The 20,991-nt window shown below is 37.8% G+C and overlaps 1 protein-coding gene across 4 annotated transcripts in view; it reads right to left on the minus strand.

Annotated features, from left to right (window-relative positions):
- The window catches only part of LOC149774743 (uncharacterized), a 175,623-nt gene that overhangs the window by 29,878 nt on the left and 124,754 nt on the right, over window positions 1-20,991 (minus strand). For all 4 annotated transcript variants that reach the window (XM_089944808.1, XM_089944807.1, XM_089944809.1 and 1 more), the window contains 2 exons: window positions 14,626-14,699; window positions 9,985-10,236 (listed from right to left, as the gene is read on the minus strand). In XM_089944808.1, coding sequence (XP_089800934.1) covers window positions 9,985-10,236; window positions 14,626-14,699 — 326 coding nt within the window. The remainder of the gene's footprint in view (window positions 1-9,984; window positions 10,237-14,625; window positions 14,700-20,991) is intronic.

A 20,991-nucleotide genomic window follows, 5' to 3' on the forward strand; every position in this document is an offset into this window, starting at 1 on the left:
AGGCTATACATGGCGGCCAGTATTAATGGTGGCGGAAGAACCGGGAAAACCCCGGAAAGAACCACCGACCCACGAGAAGCTACCGTCAAGCTCTCTCACATATCCACATTTGCCGAGCCCAAGACTCGAACCAACGCAGACAGAGGTGAGATGGCAGTGATCCATGACGGACAGCGCTTTAGACCACTCGGCCACTCGGGGCCCCAATCTTTTTTGTGAGTGATTTACTAACGTGGATGCTTGTATAGTGAGGGTGGCTTTTAGCTAAAGCTATCAGGATTGGCTATCAGGAAGTATGTTTTGTATAATAGTAACTTTAGTAAAGTGTGGGCTAAAGGCTTTAATTTATTTGAAGTAGCCTTGTTAAAACCCAGAACTTTCCATTTTGGAAAAAGTGTGAAGGATTTTGGTTAATTGCGACCAAAACCTGGCTAAAAGATCTGACAGATCTTAATCATGCCCAATATCACGTCTACTGTGATGATGAAATTTGTCTGATATCATGCAGCAGTAGTTTTAATAGTAACTGGGGCCAAATGTTTCTCTTCAAAGAGCCAGAGAAAAAAGTAGGTTGATTGAGGGACTGAGGGCGCTTGGTGGGATGATGTTATTAATATGGCACGTTTCTGAAAAAATGCCACTATTCCTCGTAAGCTTTCCGAGTGAATGGCCTTGTTCTTGAGATTCTACAAACAATCAAAGGTTTAAACCATTTGTCTCACAAGGCTGTCTGGGCTAGAGCTAAGCATGAAGATGAAGATGATCTGGGCAGGGATAGAACACTCATGACCATGGCTGCATGAGAAGATTTGGACTGGCCAGAAACTTCCTGGACAGATCTATCACTAGATGGATTAAAACAGTTTCCCAGGACTTGTACTATCTGAGAGGGGCTATCGTAATGACCTTGCCTTTCTGAACCTATAACTTCTAGATCAGTGTTGATACCCAGTCTGTTGTGGGTGGGGTAGATAAATCCACACACCACCTCCCAACTGACAGGCCCAAGATTTTGGAACTGGAGAAACAAAGGTGGGCAGCTTGTGATTCCATCTTGTCACAATAAGATTAATTACTGAATGCCCCCCAAAGTGAACAGATCCATGTACAGACCAATTGATGGAGAGACCATTCTGTGTGACAGACATTACCTTTCATGGATGTAGTGTTGTACAAGATGTTGAATGTTTGCCATTAATGTGTCTGAGTTGTATGTTGATATGGAGACTGTTGTACCAACATAGAACTGCCAAATCAGAACACACAGGTGATTTAGTGTCACTCTGTTTGAGGAGGTAGGACACCAACATAGAACTGCCAAATCAGAACACACAGAGATGATTTGGTGTCCCTCTGTTTGAGGAATTAGGACACAAACACAGGGTTGTTGCACATAATGTGGACCATTCTACCTGAGAGTCAATCCTTCCAGAAGCTATCAGGATTGGCTATCAGGAAGTATGTTTTGTATAATAGTAACTTTAGTAAAGTGTGGGCTAAAGGCTTTAATTTATTTGAAGTAGCCTTGTTAAAACCCAGAACTTTCCATTTTGGAAAAAGTGTGAAGGATTTTGGTTAATTGCGACCAAAACCTGGCTAAAAGATCTGACAGATCTTAATCATGCCCAATATCACGTCTACTGTGATGATGAAATTTGTCTGATATCATGCAGCAGTAGTTTTAATAGTAACTGGGGCCAAATGTTTCTCTTCAAAGAGCCAGAGAAAAAAGTAGGTTGATTGAGGGACTGAGGGCGCTTGGTGGGATGATGTTATTAATATGGCACGTTTCTGAAAAAATGCCACTATTCCTCGTAAGCTTTCCGAGTGAATGACCTTGTTCTTGAGATTCTACAAACAATCAAAGGTTTAAACCATTTGTCTCACAAGGCTGTCTGGGCTAGAGCTAAGCATGAAGATGAAGATGATCTGGGCAGGGATAGAACACTCATGACCATGGCTGCATGAGAAGATTTGGACTGGCCAGAAACTTCCTGGACAGATCTATCACTAGATGGATTAAAACAGTTTCCCAGGACTTGTACTATCTGAGAGGGGCTATCGTAATGACCTTGCCTTTCTGAACCTATAACTTCTAGATCAGTGTTGATACCCAGTCTGTTGTGGGTGGGGTAGATAAATCCACACACCACCTCCCAACTGACAGGCCCAAGATTTTGGAACTGGAGAAACAAAGGTGGGCAGCTTGTGATTCCATCTTGTCACAATAAGATTAATTACTGAATGCCCCCCAAAGTGAACAGATCCATGTACAGACCAATTGATGGAGAGACCATTCTGTGTGACAGACATTACCTTTCATGGATGTAGTGTTGTACAAGATGTTGAATGTTTGCCATTAATGTGTCTGAGTTGTATGTTGATATGGAGACTGTTGTACCAACATAGAACTGCCAAATCAGAACACACAGGTGATTTAGTGTCACTCTGTTTGAGGAGGTAGGACACCAACATAGAACTGCCAAATCAGAACACACAGAGATGATTTGGTGTCCCTCTGTTTGAGGAATTAGGACACAAACACAGGGTTGTTGCACATAATGTGGACCATTCTACCTGAGAGTCAATCCTTCCAGAAGTGAAGACATTGTAGACAGCCTACATATCTATGAGGTTGATATGTAGGGCTGTAGGGAATAGGGAGATCCAGTCAACCTGAAATTGAAAAAGGCACCACCAACAGGTGTGTGTGTGTGTGTGTGTGATTTGGATTTTTAACCTAGCTTTAACAATTTTTCAATCATATCACTATGATGTCTGCAATGTGGCAGTTTATAGTGATGTCTAGCACTGGGGCATCATGCCGCAGACATGTAACATGATGACCCACCCAGTCACATTATCCTGACACCGGGCCGACCAGTCCTAACACAAACCTCTTAATGCTGAGCGCCAAGCGAGGCAGCTGTTAGTACCGTTTTTGTAAGTCTTTGGTATGACTCGGCCAGGGATCGAACCCACGACCTGCCGCATCTGAGGCGGATGCTCTAACCACTAGACCACCGGAGCGGTCCCACCAACAGGTAGGATGACTGTGGGAAGTGGGAAGGGTAGGTCAACGTCTTGAGTTAGGAGGCTTGAAGGTTGCCTCCTAGCTTCACTAGGTTGTTGTCTCCTAGCATTGGACTGGGATCTAAAATGCACATTGGAATGAAAAGATCTTTTTTCTCTGTTCTGGTTATTGCCCCTCCACAGTGGTGTGGTCTGATCATTTCAAAAATGCCTGTGTGGGTTGAATGGTGAGTTGGAGGGACAGTTCCTGAACCGCCTGCCTCCAAGCTTCTTCAATGTTTCCTTCAAATGCTAACTGTGACCCAGATTAATTTAGCCAGTTGGGGAAGGAGCCAAAAGGACATCATCTCTCCCTCTAGAAGATGTCAACGTTATCTGCCTGGACTTATTCTGTCATTCCTTCCCTTGGTTCCTTATGGACTATTGCTCTGAACTTTGCTTTACAACCATTTAGTTGACATTTCTCCAGAAATGACACCAGATGAGAAAACAAAGCATAAATTAGCAATTCAGCATGTTACTAACTCACTAATACTGCAGCCCTGACTTCCTCTTTATTACACATGCTGCATGTCATGGATTATATACACTTAGTATGTACAAAACAAGAGTCATGGTTGACTTCCTTTGCCCTGAACTTTGCATATTATGCATTTAGTTTACATTTCGACAGAAACAACACATACAGAGAAAACAAAGCACAAATTAGTAACTCAGCATGTTACTGACTCACTAATATCACAATGTTATTAATGAAGGAAAAAAACTAACTGATGTATTGTGATGCCTTCTAGAATATGCTTTGAGCTTATGCGTTTCATGTATATAGTGAAAATGTCTACTGAAATGGCATAAGAAGAGAAAACAAAGCATAAATTAAAGCATGCATTAGTTATTCAGGATCTTATAAACTCACTAAACCATCTCTTTTTCTAGCAGTACAAGCAAAAATAGTGTTGCACTAACTTGTAAATGGCAACACGAGGTCAACGAAAGCATGGTGTAACAATGTCCATAAAGGTGACAAAGTCACTTGAACTTTGCAGAATTTTTAAAAATAATGTATACAGCCTTTAGAAGAACGATTGGCAAACACAATGAATTCAAAATTAAGGTTGGATGAACCAATCTGAACACTAAAATGGCGTGGATTGTTGGAGGTGAGATGGCCGATGTCATCAGTACTGAAGCAAAGCTAAAATATTAGCGACACCTGGCAGTGGCAAGGGGAAAAAGACAAGAGTTATTGCCCTTTGTCTATATGACAAAGAGACATATTTTCTTATTTTAGTTCTTCTTGTTGTTTTAGGGTTTAACACCATTTTTCAGCAGAAGATAGGCTATGCATGGCGGTCAGTATTAATGGTGGAGCAAGAACCTGGTGAGCACTTTAGACCACTCAGACACTCAGGGCCCTTATCTTTCAGTAGGGCTGGATTCAAAAGGTAGTAGGCAATATTCCTAACATAATGTGACTGGGGAATGTATTTGAAGGATAAATCAATTTTCTCACATCCTCTATTAGTATCAACCTAGATTAGGAGGTGGAAAATACTACCTCATCTGACTACTCCTCACATATTAAAATTGCTTTTGTTGTCTAATCCAACTCGGGTTATGATGTTAACATAGTTATCATATCCATGACAAAAACATCTGATAACTTTATATTGATAAAATATTGCATGTCATGTTATCTATTTATGCTTAACAACATTTCTGTCTTTATCCTGACTATTCACTGCAAACACATTCTTAAATGCACTGAAAGAAAACATCTGATAACTTTCTATTGATAAAATATTGCATGTCATGTTATCTATTTATGCTTAACAACATTTGTCTTTACCCTGACTTTACCCTGACTATTCACTGCAAACACATTCTTAAATGCACCAAGAGAAAACATCTGATAACTTTCTATTGATAAAATATTGCATGTCACGTTATCTATTTATGCTTAACAACATTTCTGTTGTTACCCTGTCTTTACCCTGACTATTCACTGCAAACACATTCTTAAATGCATTGAGAGAAAACATCTGATATCTTTCTATGGATAAAATATTGCATGTCATGTTATCTATTTACGCTTAACAACATTTCTGTCTTTACCCTGACTATTCACTGAAAACACATTCTTAAATGCATTGAGAGAAAACATCTGAATCATAGAAAAATCATTAAGTGCAACTGATCTGAGAAATAGCTAGCCTTTGTATCCTGGGGATGTTTTATGTCCTGTTAAATGCATCCTGGGGATATTTTATTTCATGTTAAATACACAGGTTCATATATATCAATTTTGACATTTACATCCTGAGAGGCATGTTTGATTTTATGTTTATAACACGCTTTCATATATATATATATATATATATATATATATATATATATATATATATATATATTATGATGTTTCAATCATATGTTTAAATTTACGTTTTAGCATGGACCATGACATTTGGATGCTGGTGTGATGTTTTACCCCAACCCCTTGTATTATACATGTATTTATAAGTCTGTAAGTGGAGCCAGGTAAGCTTTGTTTTTCCAAGTACCTAAGTTGGCTAATCCTCTTACGTAACCCAGTCGTGTGATGGCGGAGGTGAATCGTCTCATGTCGATTAAACACCTCACGACTACACCGTATCACCCCCAATGTAACGGATTGGTCGAACGGTTTAATGGGACCTTGAAAAACACGCTCAAGAAATTGTGCGAAGGCCGCCCCAAGGATTGGGACCGGTATATTCCGGCCATGCTTTTTGCATACCGGGAAGTACCGCAAGCGAGTTTGGGGTTCTCTCCCTTTGAACTCTTGTACGGGAGAACCGTACGCAGCCCAATCGCCGTACTGAGACAGCTGTGGACAGACGACCACGCTGTAGAGGAAGTACGCACTACCTACCAGTACGTCGCGGACTTGCGCAACAAACTGGAAGAGGTTTGTTCTCTCGCGCAAGAAAATCTCAAACGAGCTAAGGCGCAACAGGCGAAAAATTACAATAAGCGCGCAAAACCACGTCAGTTTGAGGTAGGGGACAAAGTGTTGTTGTTGTTGCCCCAGGAACACAACAAGTTGCAAGTTTCCTGGAGGGGTCCATACGTCGTCACCAAGAAGGTCGGAGGTCAAACCTACCGGATACAGCTACCGACGAAAGAGAAATTGTACCATGCCAATTTGCTCAAGAGGTACCGGGAAAGGGAGACCGCCAGCGATTTTGTTGTCGCAGCGATAGTCACCGAGGATATCGAAGGCGATACGGAAGGTGCTAACACTGTCCCGAGCTGTCCATTAACGAGGGCCGAGACTCCGTCAGACGTGGAGTGTGACCCCATGTTAACTGAAGGGCAGCGGAACGAGATAGAGACCTTGCTGGCCGGATATTCCGACGTGCTAACAGAAAAACCCGGCCGGATATTCCGACGTGCTAACAGAAAAACCCGGGAGGACGACGCTTGTCGAGTTCGGGTTAAAGATTGTGGACGACCGACCAGTTCAGCGTAAACCCTACCCCTTGCCCCACGCGAAACGACAAGTTGTAAGGGAAGAAATCGAGCAGATGATTGCTCTGGGAGTAATCGAACCTGCCGACTCTCCGTACAGCTCACCAGTAGTCTTAGTGCAGAAGAAGGACGGCACCCATCGGTTCTGCGTCGACTACCGGAAGCTGAATCAGGTGACAGAATTTCAAGTTGAAATGCTACCTGACCCCGAACATATCTTCGCTTCGGTCTCGAAAGCGAAATATTTTTCCAAACTGGATTTGTCCAAGGGGTATTGGCAAATTCCGGTAAGGAAAGAAGACCGACCGAAGCTTGCTTTTGCTACTCCCGACGGGACATACCAATGGTTGGTGATGCCGTTCGGGGTACAAAACGCGCCCAGCGTCTTTACCAGAATGATGCGGAAGTTGTTGGAGCCCTTGCGCGATAGGGGTGTCCACAACTTCATGGATGACCTCTTGTTAGCTACAGAGACATGGGGTGAACACCTCGCTCTGTTAGCTGACGTTTTGGAGCGGCTACGTCAGGAGGGCTTGACAGCCTGGCCTTCCAAATGTCACCTTGGTTTCAAGACATTAGACTATTTAGGACATACCCTGAGCCAAGGCACGCTGTCTCCAGAGAAGTCGAAGGTGGAGCAGTTGAGAAACGCTGCACGCCCCACCACGAAAACGGAAGTGAGGTCATTCCTGGGACTGGCCGGATATTACCGGAGGTATGTCGCTAATTTCAGCCCGCTGTCTGACCTAACCAAGAAACGGACCCCGAGTAAGTTCGTTTGGACAGATGCGTGTGAGCACGCATTCCAAACGCTAAAGGATAGACTTACATCCAACGCAGTTGTTCGTCTACCGGACTTGGATAAAGAATTCGTTGTGCGCACCGATGCATGCGACACGGGACTGGGAGCAGTACTGCTCCAGGAGCATGACAAGATGCTTTTTCCTGTCGCATACGGCAGCCGGAAGTTGTCTGCTGCTGAGAAGAATTACTCAGTATCGGAGAGGGAATGTCTCGGAATCGTGTTCGGCATATCACGGTTCGAGCGATACCTATATGGACGTAAGTTCATATTGGAGACCGACCACCAACCACTCGCCTATCTGGCGCAGGCAAAGTTGTCCAACGGTCGATTGATGCGATGGTCGCTGTTTTTACAGCAGTACCAGATGCAGATCAGATACGTGAAAGGATCTGAAAACGTAGGCGCAGATTTCATGAGTAGAAGCGCCGAAATGATATAGATCATTTGTTATATTTTCGTGTTCATACTCAGTTTAGCATTTAGTTCATTTTGCTGATTTTGTTCTTTATATCGTTGTAACACTTTTGCTTTTTTAGTTTGAGTGAATAAAATCCAGATTTTATTCTCAAGCGTGGGGGGATGTGATGTTTTACCCCAACCCCTTGTATTATACATGTATTTATAAGTCTGTAAGTGGAGCCAGGTAAGCTTTGTTTTTCCAAGTACCTAAGTTGGCTAATCCTCTTACGTAACCCAGTCTTTGTTTGAGCTCTTGAGTGGAAATCTGGCGGGAATCTTTGTACATGGGAACACGTGACGTAGACAACTTCAAAGAGCCGGAAGCCGACAATGGTAGGCTGGACAGTACATGGGGACACACAGACTGACATTTTTATGATTGACAGTTCGATCAAATGACCAGAGTCCGTCGCCATCCAATCGGGATGCGTTGTAGGTGGGACTTGATTCGAGGAACTGGCATAAGACTTGTACAAGCCTGAAATTCGTCAGTTGGTGTTTAAGAGTCGCAGTGACACACACTCCGTTAGCCATTCGTAAAAATTGGCGGAATTTAGGAAATTCATGAAATAGCTTCGATCAGGTAAGTTTGATGTTACGTTGATTCTGCTTGATACGACTGCTGTTAATTGAAGAGAATTTGTCGTATGTATACATTTTACTTGTATTGAAGTATGAATAGTTAATTATGACCTTAATATTTTGCATTTTTTCATGACTTTAGCTAGTACTTTTGTTTACGATTGATTACGATGTTGATTCGTTGCATCATTATTCATAATGTACTATGTACACCTTATTTTGTGAGGCGAAAATGTTCTCTTCTTTCGCTAGTAATATGTGTGCATATTATTTCGTGGATTATTACGTTTACGCCCTTTTGAAAGGACAATTTGTATTTGTGAAGAATTGTATTGCTCGCTAGCCGCTATAAGAATTAATATTGTAATCCTTTGCGTAGTTATATTTTGGTAGACAAGAAATTTGTTTACGTAATGATAGATTTTGCCACTGAGTAATGGATTGCCGTTTATCACCATTTGAATGTGAATATTGTGGATTTGGTACGCTTGTGTAGGAAATATATATAAATATATAGATAGTCATATTACTAATCGTAGTAATATTTTAGTACAATCATATTTGAAATATTTTGTATGTATATACTGATAGGGCTCAGTATGTAGATATTTGAATCCTTTGTGTGATTGTGTTATGGCGCCATTTTTGTAAGCGGCGGAAGTGTATGGGAATTTCGATGTGTGCGCATGCGCGACCCAAATGTCCCGCCTTAAACTGATGGTTCAGTTCAGTGACGTAGTGTGAGGGAAGATTTTTATAACCCTATGCTAATGCATTATACCTTTCAACAGGAAGCTTTCGGGGGACGAAAGAAGTTCAGAGAATTTCGGGTGACGGTGAGAGATACCGAGTGATTTCGGGTGACCTCAAGGGATACCGTCAAGGGTTCCGGATACTAGAAGAGGAACCGGAAGTCAAGATAACGGCAAGGAACAAGGATTATAGAAGAGGAAGCGGAAGTGGAGATCACGAAAGGAGAGAAAGACAAGGGAACGAAGAGATTTAGATGAGTAGCACTCAAGAAGGGAAAAATCTCCTCACACTGTGAACTCAAATGATGATCAAAGGGATCATTGGGTGAAAGAGAGACATTGATTACTTTAAATTCTTTTAAATTTCATTTATTAAATTGTTATTGTTTAAATTTCATCTTTGTATTTCTTTTAATTTAACTGTCGGCATTGCTGACTGGGGGCTCGTAGCCATAAATATATTTAGTCAATAAATAATATAGTGTCCAGAATTAACCTTCTGAATAAGGACCAGGGGAACTTCTCATAATTCGTTAAAGTCTATAAGAAGAACCCCACCCCTAGACAACCACTACACCACCACAGCTGGGGTATTATTATTTTATGTTCATTACATGGGTTTATATATATAATGACATTTGTCAGATATGCAATTATTTTCATATACTTTTACACACAGACCATAACATTGAAAATTCTGCTGACAAAGACACAACTATACCATATTATTCAATGGCTAGACACAACTATACCATATTATTCAATGACTAGACACAAATATACCATATTATTCAATGACTAGATAAGAAGTTGTAAACATTGGGATTGTCCTGGTAAATCTACCTTGACCCCTTGAGCCCTGAAGTTCATCAAAGCTTGCTCTAGGGGGATCCATCGCACAGGTACCTCCTCACCCCAATATTGCTGTCGAGTCGCAACTTCTACAATTTTCTTCTTTAAATCCTCCAGTTTGCTGTCAACAACAGTGTTGTCAATGGCAAAGTCCTCTTCAACCAAATGAAACCTGGAAGGCTTGTCCTTAAGATGGGAACGGATTTCTCTGAAGTAGTTCTCACAGATTTCATGACGATAATCCTAGAAATGGATGAAGAACTTGCATTAAGTCAGGAAAATAATAATTCTTCTTTAGTAAGAATGATACACTTGAAAAATTACATATACTGATTGTATTTCTTGCTTTTAAAAACTAAAGACAACCTGGTATCAAATAGCATTTATCCTTATATCTTTCAAATTTAATTGATGTACTTCCTAAAGCACCAAAATAAAAGGCCAAATAGTTCTCAAACACCGTTTTCCACTTCCAACTTCAAGCTAAATTGCAACAGAATGGGTAAATAGGTAACATAGGTGTATTAGTCACCTTGTTAAAGTAATAATTATAAGGTAATTGCTTTCAAAAGAAGTTTGAATGTTTACTAGTTGCAAAGCTTTTAAAAATATAAAAAGCAAATCACATTGACCTACTTAGTATTAGTAGAGTCTTACTATGATTTATTACTGTGTAAACTTGGAAATTATGAAACAGTTCTGCAGATATCTGGAAAAATGCTTTCTGATGATGACTCAAGCACAAAAACAAGACCTTAGTGACAATAGTTTGGAATGGTAAATTGTGTTGCAAATGAGGAATCCACAATTTTATTTTATAAAAGTAGCTAAACAAATATTGGAAGCAATATTAAAAATGATATTTAATGATAAAGTCAAGACATTAAATCTCAAAGAGTAGTTCACTCCCCCCTAACCCACTGTCCTACCAAGAATCCAAAATGTCTAGTTGGCTGCTTGTACTGCAGGGCATATGGCTAAGAAGTTTTACTTGTCTTGCATCAATTGTACTTGTCTTGCATCAATTTTACTTGTCTTGCATCAGTTTTACTTGTCCTGCATCAAGTTTACTGTCTTGCATCAGGTTTACTGTCTTGCACTGAATCTGCTTAAAACCACTTATCTAATCAAGTTTGAAGGCTTAAGATTTGGATAAGGGTTCCGGTATTAAAGATATGAGGTGATAATGTTTTCTGATTATTTGTGAACCAGGTGTATAATTAAAAAATAGTGTTACAAGACTGAATTAAATCTGTGATTAAGTGAGTACTTATACAATCCCTACCCACCTTACTCTGAAAATAATGTTAGAAAGCTATGCAAACCTGAAAAAGATCTGTCATGAGATGTGTGCTTGCACAATACTCCTACATGCAACAATTTTACAATGTCATACAGATCTACATCATATCTGTCAATGGGTGAGTGCTTACAGAATACCCCCATTCTAACAGTAAAAATTTTCAATACCATACAAGTCTACATTATATTTCTCAGTGGGTGAGCACTTACAGAATACCTCCACTCTAAGAGTAATAATTTTACAACTCGAAACAAATATATTAACAGATCTGTCAATGGATGAGTGTTTACATAATACCCCACTCTGACAGTAATGTTACATGGCTATACAAATCTGAACTAGATCTATCATTAAGACAGTAATTTAACATTACATAGCTATACAAAGTCTGAACTAGACCTGTCATTAAGACAGCAATGTTACACAGTTATATAAAATCTGAACTTAGCACTTACAGAATACCCCACTCTAAGAGTAATAATTTTACAATACCATACAAGTCTACACCATATCTGTCAATGGGTGAGTGCTTACAGAATACGCCCCCCCCCCATTCTAACAGTAATAATTTTACAATACCATATAAGTCGACATTATATTTCTTAGTGGGTGAGCACTTACAGAATACCCCCACTCTAAGAGCAATAATTTTACAACTCGAAACAAATATATTAACAGATCTGTCAATGGATGAGTGTTTACATAATACCCCACTCTGACAGTAATGTTACATAGCTATACAAATCTGAACTAGATCTGTCATTAAGACAGTAATGCAATGTTACATAGCTATACAAATCTGAACTAGATCTGTCATTAAGACAGTAATGCAATGTTACATAGATATACAAAATCGAAACTAGATCTGTCATCAAGACAGTAATGCAATGTTACATAGCTATACAAAATCTGAACTAGATCTGTCATTAAGACAGTAATGCAATGTTACATGGCTATACAAATCTGAAGTAGATCTGTCATTAAGACAGTAATGCAATGTTACATAGCTATACAAATCTGAAGTAGACCTGTCATTAAGACAGTAATGCAATGTTACATAGTTATACAAAATCTGAAGTAGATCTGTCATTAAGACAGTCATGCAATGTTACATAGATATACAAAATCAGAACTAGATCTGTCATTAAGACAGTAATGCAATGTTACATAGATATACAAAATCTGAACTAGATCTGTCATTAAGACAGTAATGCAATGTTACATAGCTATACAAAATCTGAACTAGATCTGTCATTAAGACAGTAATGCAATGTTACATAGCTATACAAATCTGAAATAGATCTGTCATTAAGACAGTAATGCAATGTTACATAGCTATACAAAATCTGATCTCGATCTGTCATTAAGACAGTAATGTAATGTTACATAGCTATAGAAAATCTGATCTCGATCTGTCATTAAGACAGTAATGCAATGTTACATAGCTATACAAAATCTGAACTAGATCTGTCATTAAGACAGTAATGTAATGTTACATAGCTATACAAAATCTGAACTAGATCTGTCATTAAGACAGCAATGTAATGTTACATAGCTATACAAATCTTAAGTAGATCTGTCATTAAGACAGTAATGCAATGTTACATAGCTATACAAATCTGAACTAGATCTGTCATTAAGACAGTAATGCAATTTTACATAGCTATACAAATCTGAACTAGATCTGTCATTAAGACAATAATGCAGTGTTACATAGCTATACAAATCCGAACTAGATCTATCATTAAGACAGCTATATAAAATCTGAACTAGATCTGTCACAAACAGTAATGTAATGTTGCATAGCTATACAAACCTGAACTAGATCTGTCATTAAATCGGTAAAGTTGCATAGCTATATGAAATCTGAACTAGATCTGTCATTGAGCGCTTTCAGTCACTGATCTTGACTTGTGAATTTTTCACATGAAATCAATTCCAATTCGTCTTTCCCTATATTCAAGTTATCCACAGAGACTGGTAACTATTGATGATGAATAACCTATTATGTACACTTAATCATGGATGTACTCTGGACCAGATACAACAGCATAATATATTCAGTTTTAATTGGGCATATAGTAAGAGTTCACTGAAGGGACTAAAAATTTAACAGGCAAAACCTTGTTCTTGTTGTTCGGGACTTAATGCCATTTGCAGCATATGATAGGCTATACATGGTGGCCAGTAGGTTATGGAAGAATCCAGAACATTCATGGAAGAACAACCAACCCACAGGAAGCCACTGCCAAGCTTTCTCTCATACCCATGCTGGTCAAGCCTGAGGCTTGAACCTACATGGACAGAGGTGAGATGCTATTGATCTGCACAGGTGAGTGCCTTAGACCACTCACAAATCCTTAGTCCATGGGGAAAAAGAATGACACTAATACTCAACACAGCAATTACCAGCATACATGTGTTTACAGAAGCTACAAGATATTCAATCACCATTTTAACTCATGATGCTCTACTGCTGTGTACATTTTAGCATTGCTACACATTATGTTGGCATTACTGTGTACATTTCAGTATTGTTACACACTGTGTTGACACTTGTATACATTTTAGCAATGTTACATATTATGTTGGCATTACTGTGTACATTTCAGTACTGTTACACATTGTATTGACACTTGTATAAATTTTAGCATTGTTATGCATTGTGTTGACATTGTTACACATTGTGCTGACACTGTTGTGTACATTTCAGCATTGTTACACATTGTGTTGACATTACTGTGTACATTTTAGCAATGTTACACATTATGTTGGCATTACTGTGTACATTTCAGTATTGTTACACATTGTGTTGACACTTGTATAAATTTTATCATTGTTACACATCATGTTGACACAGTTACACATTGTGCTGACACTGTTGCATATACATTTCAGCACTGTTACACACTGTGGATATTACTGTGTACATTTCAGCATTGTTACACATTGTGCTGTCAGCATCACCTGCCAGTAACAAACAAATACTTCACTTGGCCACAGGAAAACTGTCGTAAACTTGAAACTGGATTATATATAACAGTTAATCTAGAAGAGATCACAAACGGATACACATGTATATGCAAATACTTTGACGGCATTGAATATCCATACTTTTGATTTGGGGAAACAAATCTGATAATTTACACTATATTTTTCTCAAACAGGCCAGACGTACTTCCAGGTAAAACTTTAAAATGCCAACCTGTCCCATAATTCTATGTTTTGGAAGCTTGAGTCACAAGAAAACCTTCCCTATATTACTGACTGGTTTTCGAAACCATTCAAGTGACACAATAAATATGGATTTCTTTTTTCTCAAAATATACCTTAATTTGAGGCTCATCCATTTCCTTCTCTGCACCAGCTTCCATCTGACTTTTCACCTTGCTGGCTTTTGCACCTGGAAAATATACAGATGATGGTATTATCTTTCAAAACTGTCTGATTGTCTCATTTTACATTCACAGTGAAAGTGTCAGCAGGATAAATCAAAATTAGTACAGAATGGTCACGGAAGCAGGTTCAAAACTGCATGAATTTAAATCATATTGTTAGTTTGTTAAAGTGGAGAAGGCATTGTCAATAATTTCCTCTTCACTGACAAAAATAAGGGCTTATCAACATGGCAGTTGTCTTGCATCTGCAAGCAAGTGGAATCAATGTGATGGATTTGGTAGTTTAGACAGAAATAAGGGCTTGTCAACATGGCAGTTGTCTTGCATCTGCAAGCAAGTGTAATCAATGTGATGGATTTGGTAGTTAGTCATCTCATTCCCACACTCAAACTTATTCCAGATAAGATTTTTCCTTGCACTAGGAAATGATAATATTTCTTCTGTTTTGAAACAAAGGCTGTGGTGAACATGGGAAATTGATCAAATGGCACAGCCTGAAATAACCTAAAATGTTCAGTGAAAATAACTGAAAAATAAAAGTTAGTTTGAGAATGGCATATGAACAGGTGAGAAGTCTGTATGTAATCTGCAAACTGAAAATACAACTAAAACATTAAAGTATAAAACAGTACCACCATACCACTAAAGCTGATGTGTATCAATAATGTATTATATTGTAGGTTGTTGTTGTTTTTGGTTAATGCCATTGTTCAGCAGAAGATAGGTTATATATGGTGGCCATTATAAATGGTGGAGGAAGAACCCAATAAAACCCCGGAAAGAACTACTGACACCACAAGAAATTACTGGCAAGCTTTCTCGCATACACACAAGCCGAATCCAAGACTAGAACCCACACAGAAAGTGGTCAGATGGCAATGATCCATAACAGTGAGTGTTTTAGACCACTGGCCACTCGGGGCCCCCTTATTGTAGGCTGTGCATTGTGAATTGTATTGATGCGCAGCACAGGCCTATCGATTCATCCTAGTTATTTTATTCTCACTTGAAATTACCTTTTAGTCTCACCAAAATGAATTGCACTGTCATTTCTGTGAAGTCATTTGTAGAAGAACTTCCCAAATTTGCCCCAGAGAGCAACTGTTTTTTCATATCAACAGAACAATCAACACAGACATGGCAATTACCATGTGATTTAAAGTTACAAGACTTGTATAATTGATTTTAATGAAAATGTTTATGATGATCCCACCTAAAGTGTTTCAGTTCCATTACTAAGCATTCCAGTTGTTGGATATTCATGTGAAGTGATGATTACTGGATTCTGAAATTCCAGATTCAATATACTTGTGATATCTGTATTATTTGATTGGAACTAGACTCAGATGAATTGTATTTAAAGTCAGAATTGGATCACATGAGAAACGTTAACTCATTTGAGCTATTATCAGTACAAATGTCAATTTAGGAAAAGAAGTCTTAAATATTTCTATGATGGCTTTCAAAGAGTCCATTTATGGGGTACTATCAACATCATTGTACACAGAAACATCTAAATACTGCAAGAAAGAAGCACTTTCTTTAAAACTACCAATACAGCCCTTCATGTGTGAGATGCAGCTGTTACTCAATTTGTCCATTTTTTGGGGCAGGGATATTTTAATATTTCTAATTAGTAATATCTCAATATAGAAAGAACTGTTTTTTGAGAAAAATCAAGTTAATATGACCATCCTAAAAAGAGAACAAGATTTTCAAGGTGTTAATAAGACCATCCCTAAAAGAAAATTATAGTCCTACTATATGCCTCTGTTTATTCGGAATTTCCCACTGCTAATTTATAAAATGAAAAGCATAAATGTGATAAAAATGTACAGAACTTAGTTCATTCATTGATTTATAATTTTAACTGATTGTGACCAAGGATGCCATAACACCTTCATCATCTACATGTTTCATACCAAATTTCCATTGTAAAAGATCCTGCTTGCTGGTCATTTCTAGTTCCCAGACAAGTCCATTTTCAGCAAAGGGGTGGATGCATGACTACATATGTATGTACATAGAAGGTAAATACTACGGCATCTTCTTCCGAAATTTACAATGTCAAATCAAACAAAGCAAAGAATGATGAACACAAATTTGCCTTTCTATGGATTTAACAAGCAGTGTAATTTTTATGTACCGGTACATGTGTGCAAAGGGAAATAGCTATCAACTCTCAACCGTGCAGTAATTTATAGAATTATCTGCTAGGTACCGAATATGCTGGACTATGTTACTATGTTGTCTGAGGAAAACAGACTCAACCATAGTGTACACAATGTGTCACCATGGTAATATAGAAACTCAGTTAAGTATGATGACAGTGTTTGGTCCATCAAGGTCATAGTCTGCTTAGAAATTATAACTCAATGAATGAAATGACTATTTCTGGGCATTTTTTATCACATCAATGATCTTCTTTACTCAAATCAGCATAGTATTACTAAGAAACTGAAGTTAAGCAATAACTATAGCAAGAAAATTTTCAAGCTAAAAGAAATCTGTAATACAATTTTCAAGATTGTGTTAATATGACCACCCTCAAATAAAACTAGTGATAAGATTTTCAAGATGGTGTTAATATGACCACCCCCAAACTAAAACTAGTGATAAGATTTTCAAGATTGTGTTAATATGACCACCCTCAAAATAAAACTACTGGTAAGATTTTCAAGATGGTGTTAATATGACCGCCTATAAATTAAAACTAGCATTACAATTTTCAAGGTGGTGTTGATATGACCATCTCTATGAAGTGGAATCAGTAAGAAGATAAGAACCATAAAATGGAAGGAGCAAGACAATTATCAAGATGGTGTTAATAGGACCATCCCTAAAATGGAAGGAGTAAGAAAATTTTCAAGATGGTGTTAACAGGACCATCCCTAAAATGGAAGGAGTAAGACAAGCAAGACAATTTTCAAGATGGTGTTAACAGAACCATCCCTAAAATGGAAGGAGTAAGACAATTTTCAAGATGGTGTTAACAGGAACAACTTTAACATGGAAGGAGTACGACAATTTTCAAGATGGTGTTAACAGGACCAACTCTAACATGGAATGAGTAAGACAATTTTAAAGATGGTATTAATAGGACCATCCCTAAAATGGAAGGAGTAAGACAATTTTCAAGATGGTGTTAATAGGACCATCCCTAAAATGGAAGAAGACAGACAATTTTCAAGATAGTATTAATAGGACCATCCCTAAAATGGAAGGAGTAAGAAAATTTTCAAGATGGTGTTAATAGGACCATCCCTAAAATAGAAGGAGTAAGACAAGACAATTTTCAAGATGGTGTTAATAGGACCATCCCTAAAATGGAAGGAGTAAGACAATTTTCAAGATGGTGTTAACAGGACCAACTTTAACATGGAATGAGTAAGACAATTTTAAAGATGGTATTCATAGGACCATCCCTAAATGGAAGGAGTAAGACAATTTGCAAGATGGTGTTAATAGGACCATCCCTAAAATGGAAGGAGTAAGAAAATTTTCAAGATGGTGTTAATAGGACCATCCCTAAAATGGAAGGAGTAAGAAAATTTTCAAGATCGTGTTAATAGGACCATCTCTAAAATGGAAGGAGTAAGAAAATTTTCATGATGGTGTTAATAGGACCAATCCTAACATGGAAGGAGTACGACAATTTTCAAGATGGTGTTAACAGGACCAACTCTCACATGGAAGGAGTAAGACAATTTTCAAGATGGTATTAATAGGACCATCCCTAAAATGGAAGGAGTAAGACAATTTTCAAGATGGTATTAATAGGACCATCCCTAAAATGGAAGGAGTAAGAAAATTTTCAAGATGGTGTTAATAGGACCAACCCTAACATGGAATGAGGAGATTTTAAAGAGAGTGTTATAAAAAGGATCTCCTAATATAGAACTAGTGATGTGAAGATTTTAAAGATGGTGTTAATAGCACCAACCCTAACATGGAATGAGGAGATTTTAAAGAGAGTGTTAATAAAACGATCTCCTAAAATAGAACCAGTGACGTGAAGATTTTCAAGATGGTGTTAATAGGACCATCCCTAAAATGGAAGGAGTAAGACAATTTTCAAGATGGTGTTAATAGGACCAACTCTAACATGGAATGAGGAGATTTTAAAGAGAGTGTTAATAAAAAGATCTCCTAAAATAGAACTAGTGACGTGAAGATTTTCAAGATGGTGTTAATAGGCCCATCCTTAAATGGGAATGAGTAATATGATTTTCAAGAAAGGTACCATGGCCACTGATATCAAGGTGTGATTGGCAACGATTTAATTTATAATCACGAAACACTAGTCTTGTAATAAAACACCTATGTCACAGTAACTATCCATTAAGAAGTAGATATATCCAGATTTTCAAACTGTCTACCACAGTGAATGCAGATTGTTACCCCCTCTTTGAAACATACTGAACTCTGAAAAAGTTCATAACTATCTCCAAATACTAATTTGGCACCATAGCATATGGCTTTTGTGATGCACCAATATCACACCATGATACACGACTTTCTCCAAACACCAATTTGACACCATGGTACATGATTTTCTCAATGCATCAATATGGCAACATGGTATATGAAACACAACAACAATGTCTAAACTTAATCCTTTCCTTTATCGACATGATCATTAAGACATTACAATAAATGTACAAGTATTGTCTGTGGATGTACACAGGGTGTCATCTATCATCATATGACTATTAAGACATTACAATAAATGTACAAGTATTGTCTGTGGGATGTACACAGGGTGTCATCTATCATATGACTATTATGACTTTATGATAAATGTACAAGTATTGTCTGTGGGATGTACACAGGGTGTCATCTATCATATGACTATTATGACTTTATGATAAATGTACAAGTATTGTCTGTGGGATGTACACAGGGTGTCATCTATCATATGACTATTATGATAAATGTACAAGTATTGTCTGTGGGATGTACACAGGGTGTCATCTATCATATGATCATAATGACTTAATGATAAATGTACAAGTATTGTCTGTGGGATGTACACAGAGTTCCATCTATCGTCATATGATCATAATGACTTTATGATAAATGTACAAGTATTGTCTGTGGGATGTACACAGAGTGCCATATACCATCGTATATATGATAAATGAACAAGTATTATCTGTGGGATGTACACAGGGTGCCATCTACCATATGATCATTATGACTTTACAATAAATGTACAAGTATTGTCTGTGGGATGTAAACAGAGTGCCATATACCATCATATGATCATTATGACTTTATGACAAATGTACAAGTATTGTCTGTGGGATGTACACAGGGTGCCATTTACCATATGATCATTATGACTTTACAATAAACGTACAAGTATTGTCTGTGGGATGTACACAGAATGCCATCTATCATATGATTATTATGACTTTATGATAAATGTACAAGTATTGTCTGTGGGATGTATGCAGGGTGCCATCTACCATATGATCATTATGACTTTACAATAAATGTACAAGTATTGTCTGTGGATGTATACAGAGTGCCATCTATCATCATATGATTATTATGACTTTATGATAAATGTACAAGTATTGTCTGTGATATGTACACAGAGTGCCATTTATCATGTGATCATTATGACTTTATAACAAATGTACAAGTATTATCTGTGGGATGTACACAGGGTGCCATCTATCATATGATTATTATGACTTTATGACAAATGTACAAGTATTGTCTGTGGGATGTACACAAGGTGCCATCTATCATATGATCATTAAACTTTACAATAAATGTACAAGTATTGTCTGTGGGATGTATACAGGGTTTCATCTATCATATGATCATTATGACTTTATGATAAATGTACAAGTATTGTCTGTGGGATGTACACAGGGTGCCATCTATCATATGATCATTATGACTTTACAATAAATGTACAAAGTATTGTCTGTGGGATGTACACAGAGTGCCATATACCATCATATGATCATTATGACTTTATGACAAATGTACAAGTATTGTCTGTGGGATGTACACAAGGTGCCATCTATCATCATATGATCATTATGACTTTATGACAAATGTACAAGTATTGTCTGTGGGATGTACACAAGGTGCCATATACCATCATATGATCATTATGACTTTATGACAAATGTACAAGTATTGTCTGTGGGATGTACACAGAGTGCCATCTATCATCATATGATCATTACAACATTATGATAAATGTACGAGTATTGTCTGGGGGATGTACAGAGTGCCACCTACCATCATATGATCATTATGACTTTATGAAAATTT

Source organism: Sinohyriopsis cumingii, unplaced genomic scaffold (genome assembly GCF_028554795.1).
Source record: "Sinohyriopsis cumingii isolate HCF-2022 unplaced genomic scaffold, ASM2855479v2 utg000160l, whole genome shotgun sequence".
NCBI classification, from domain to species: Eukaryota; Metazoa; Mollusca; class Bivalvia; order Unionida; family Unionidae; genus Sinohyriopsis; species Sinohyriopsis cumingii.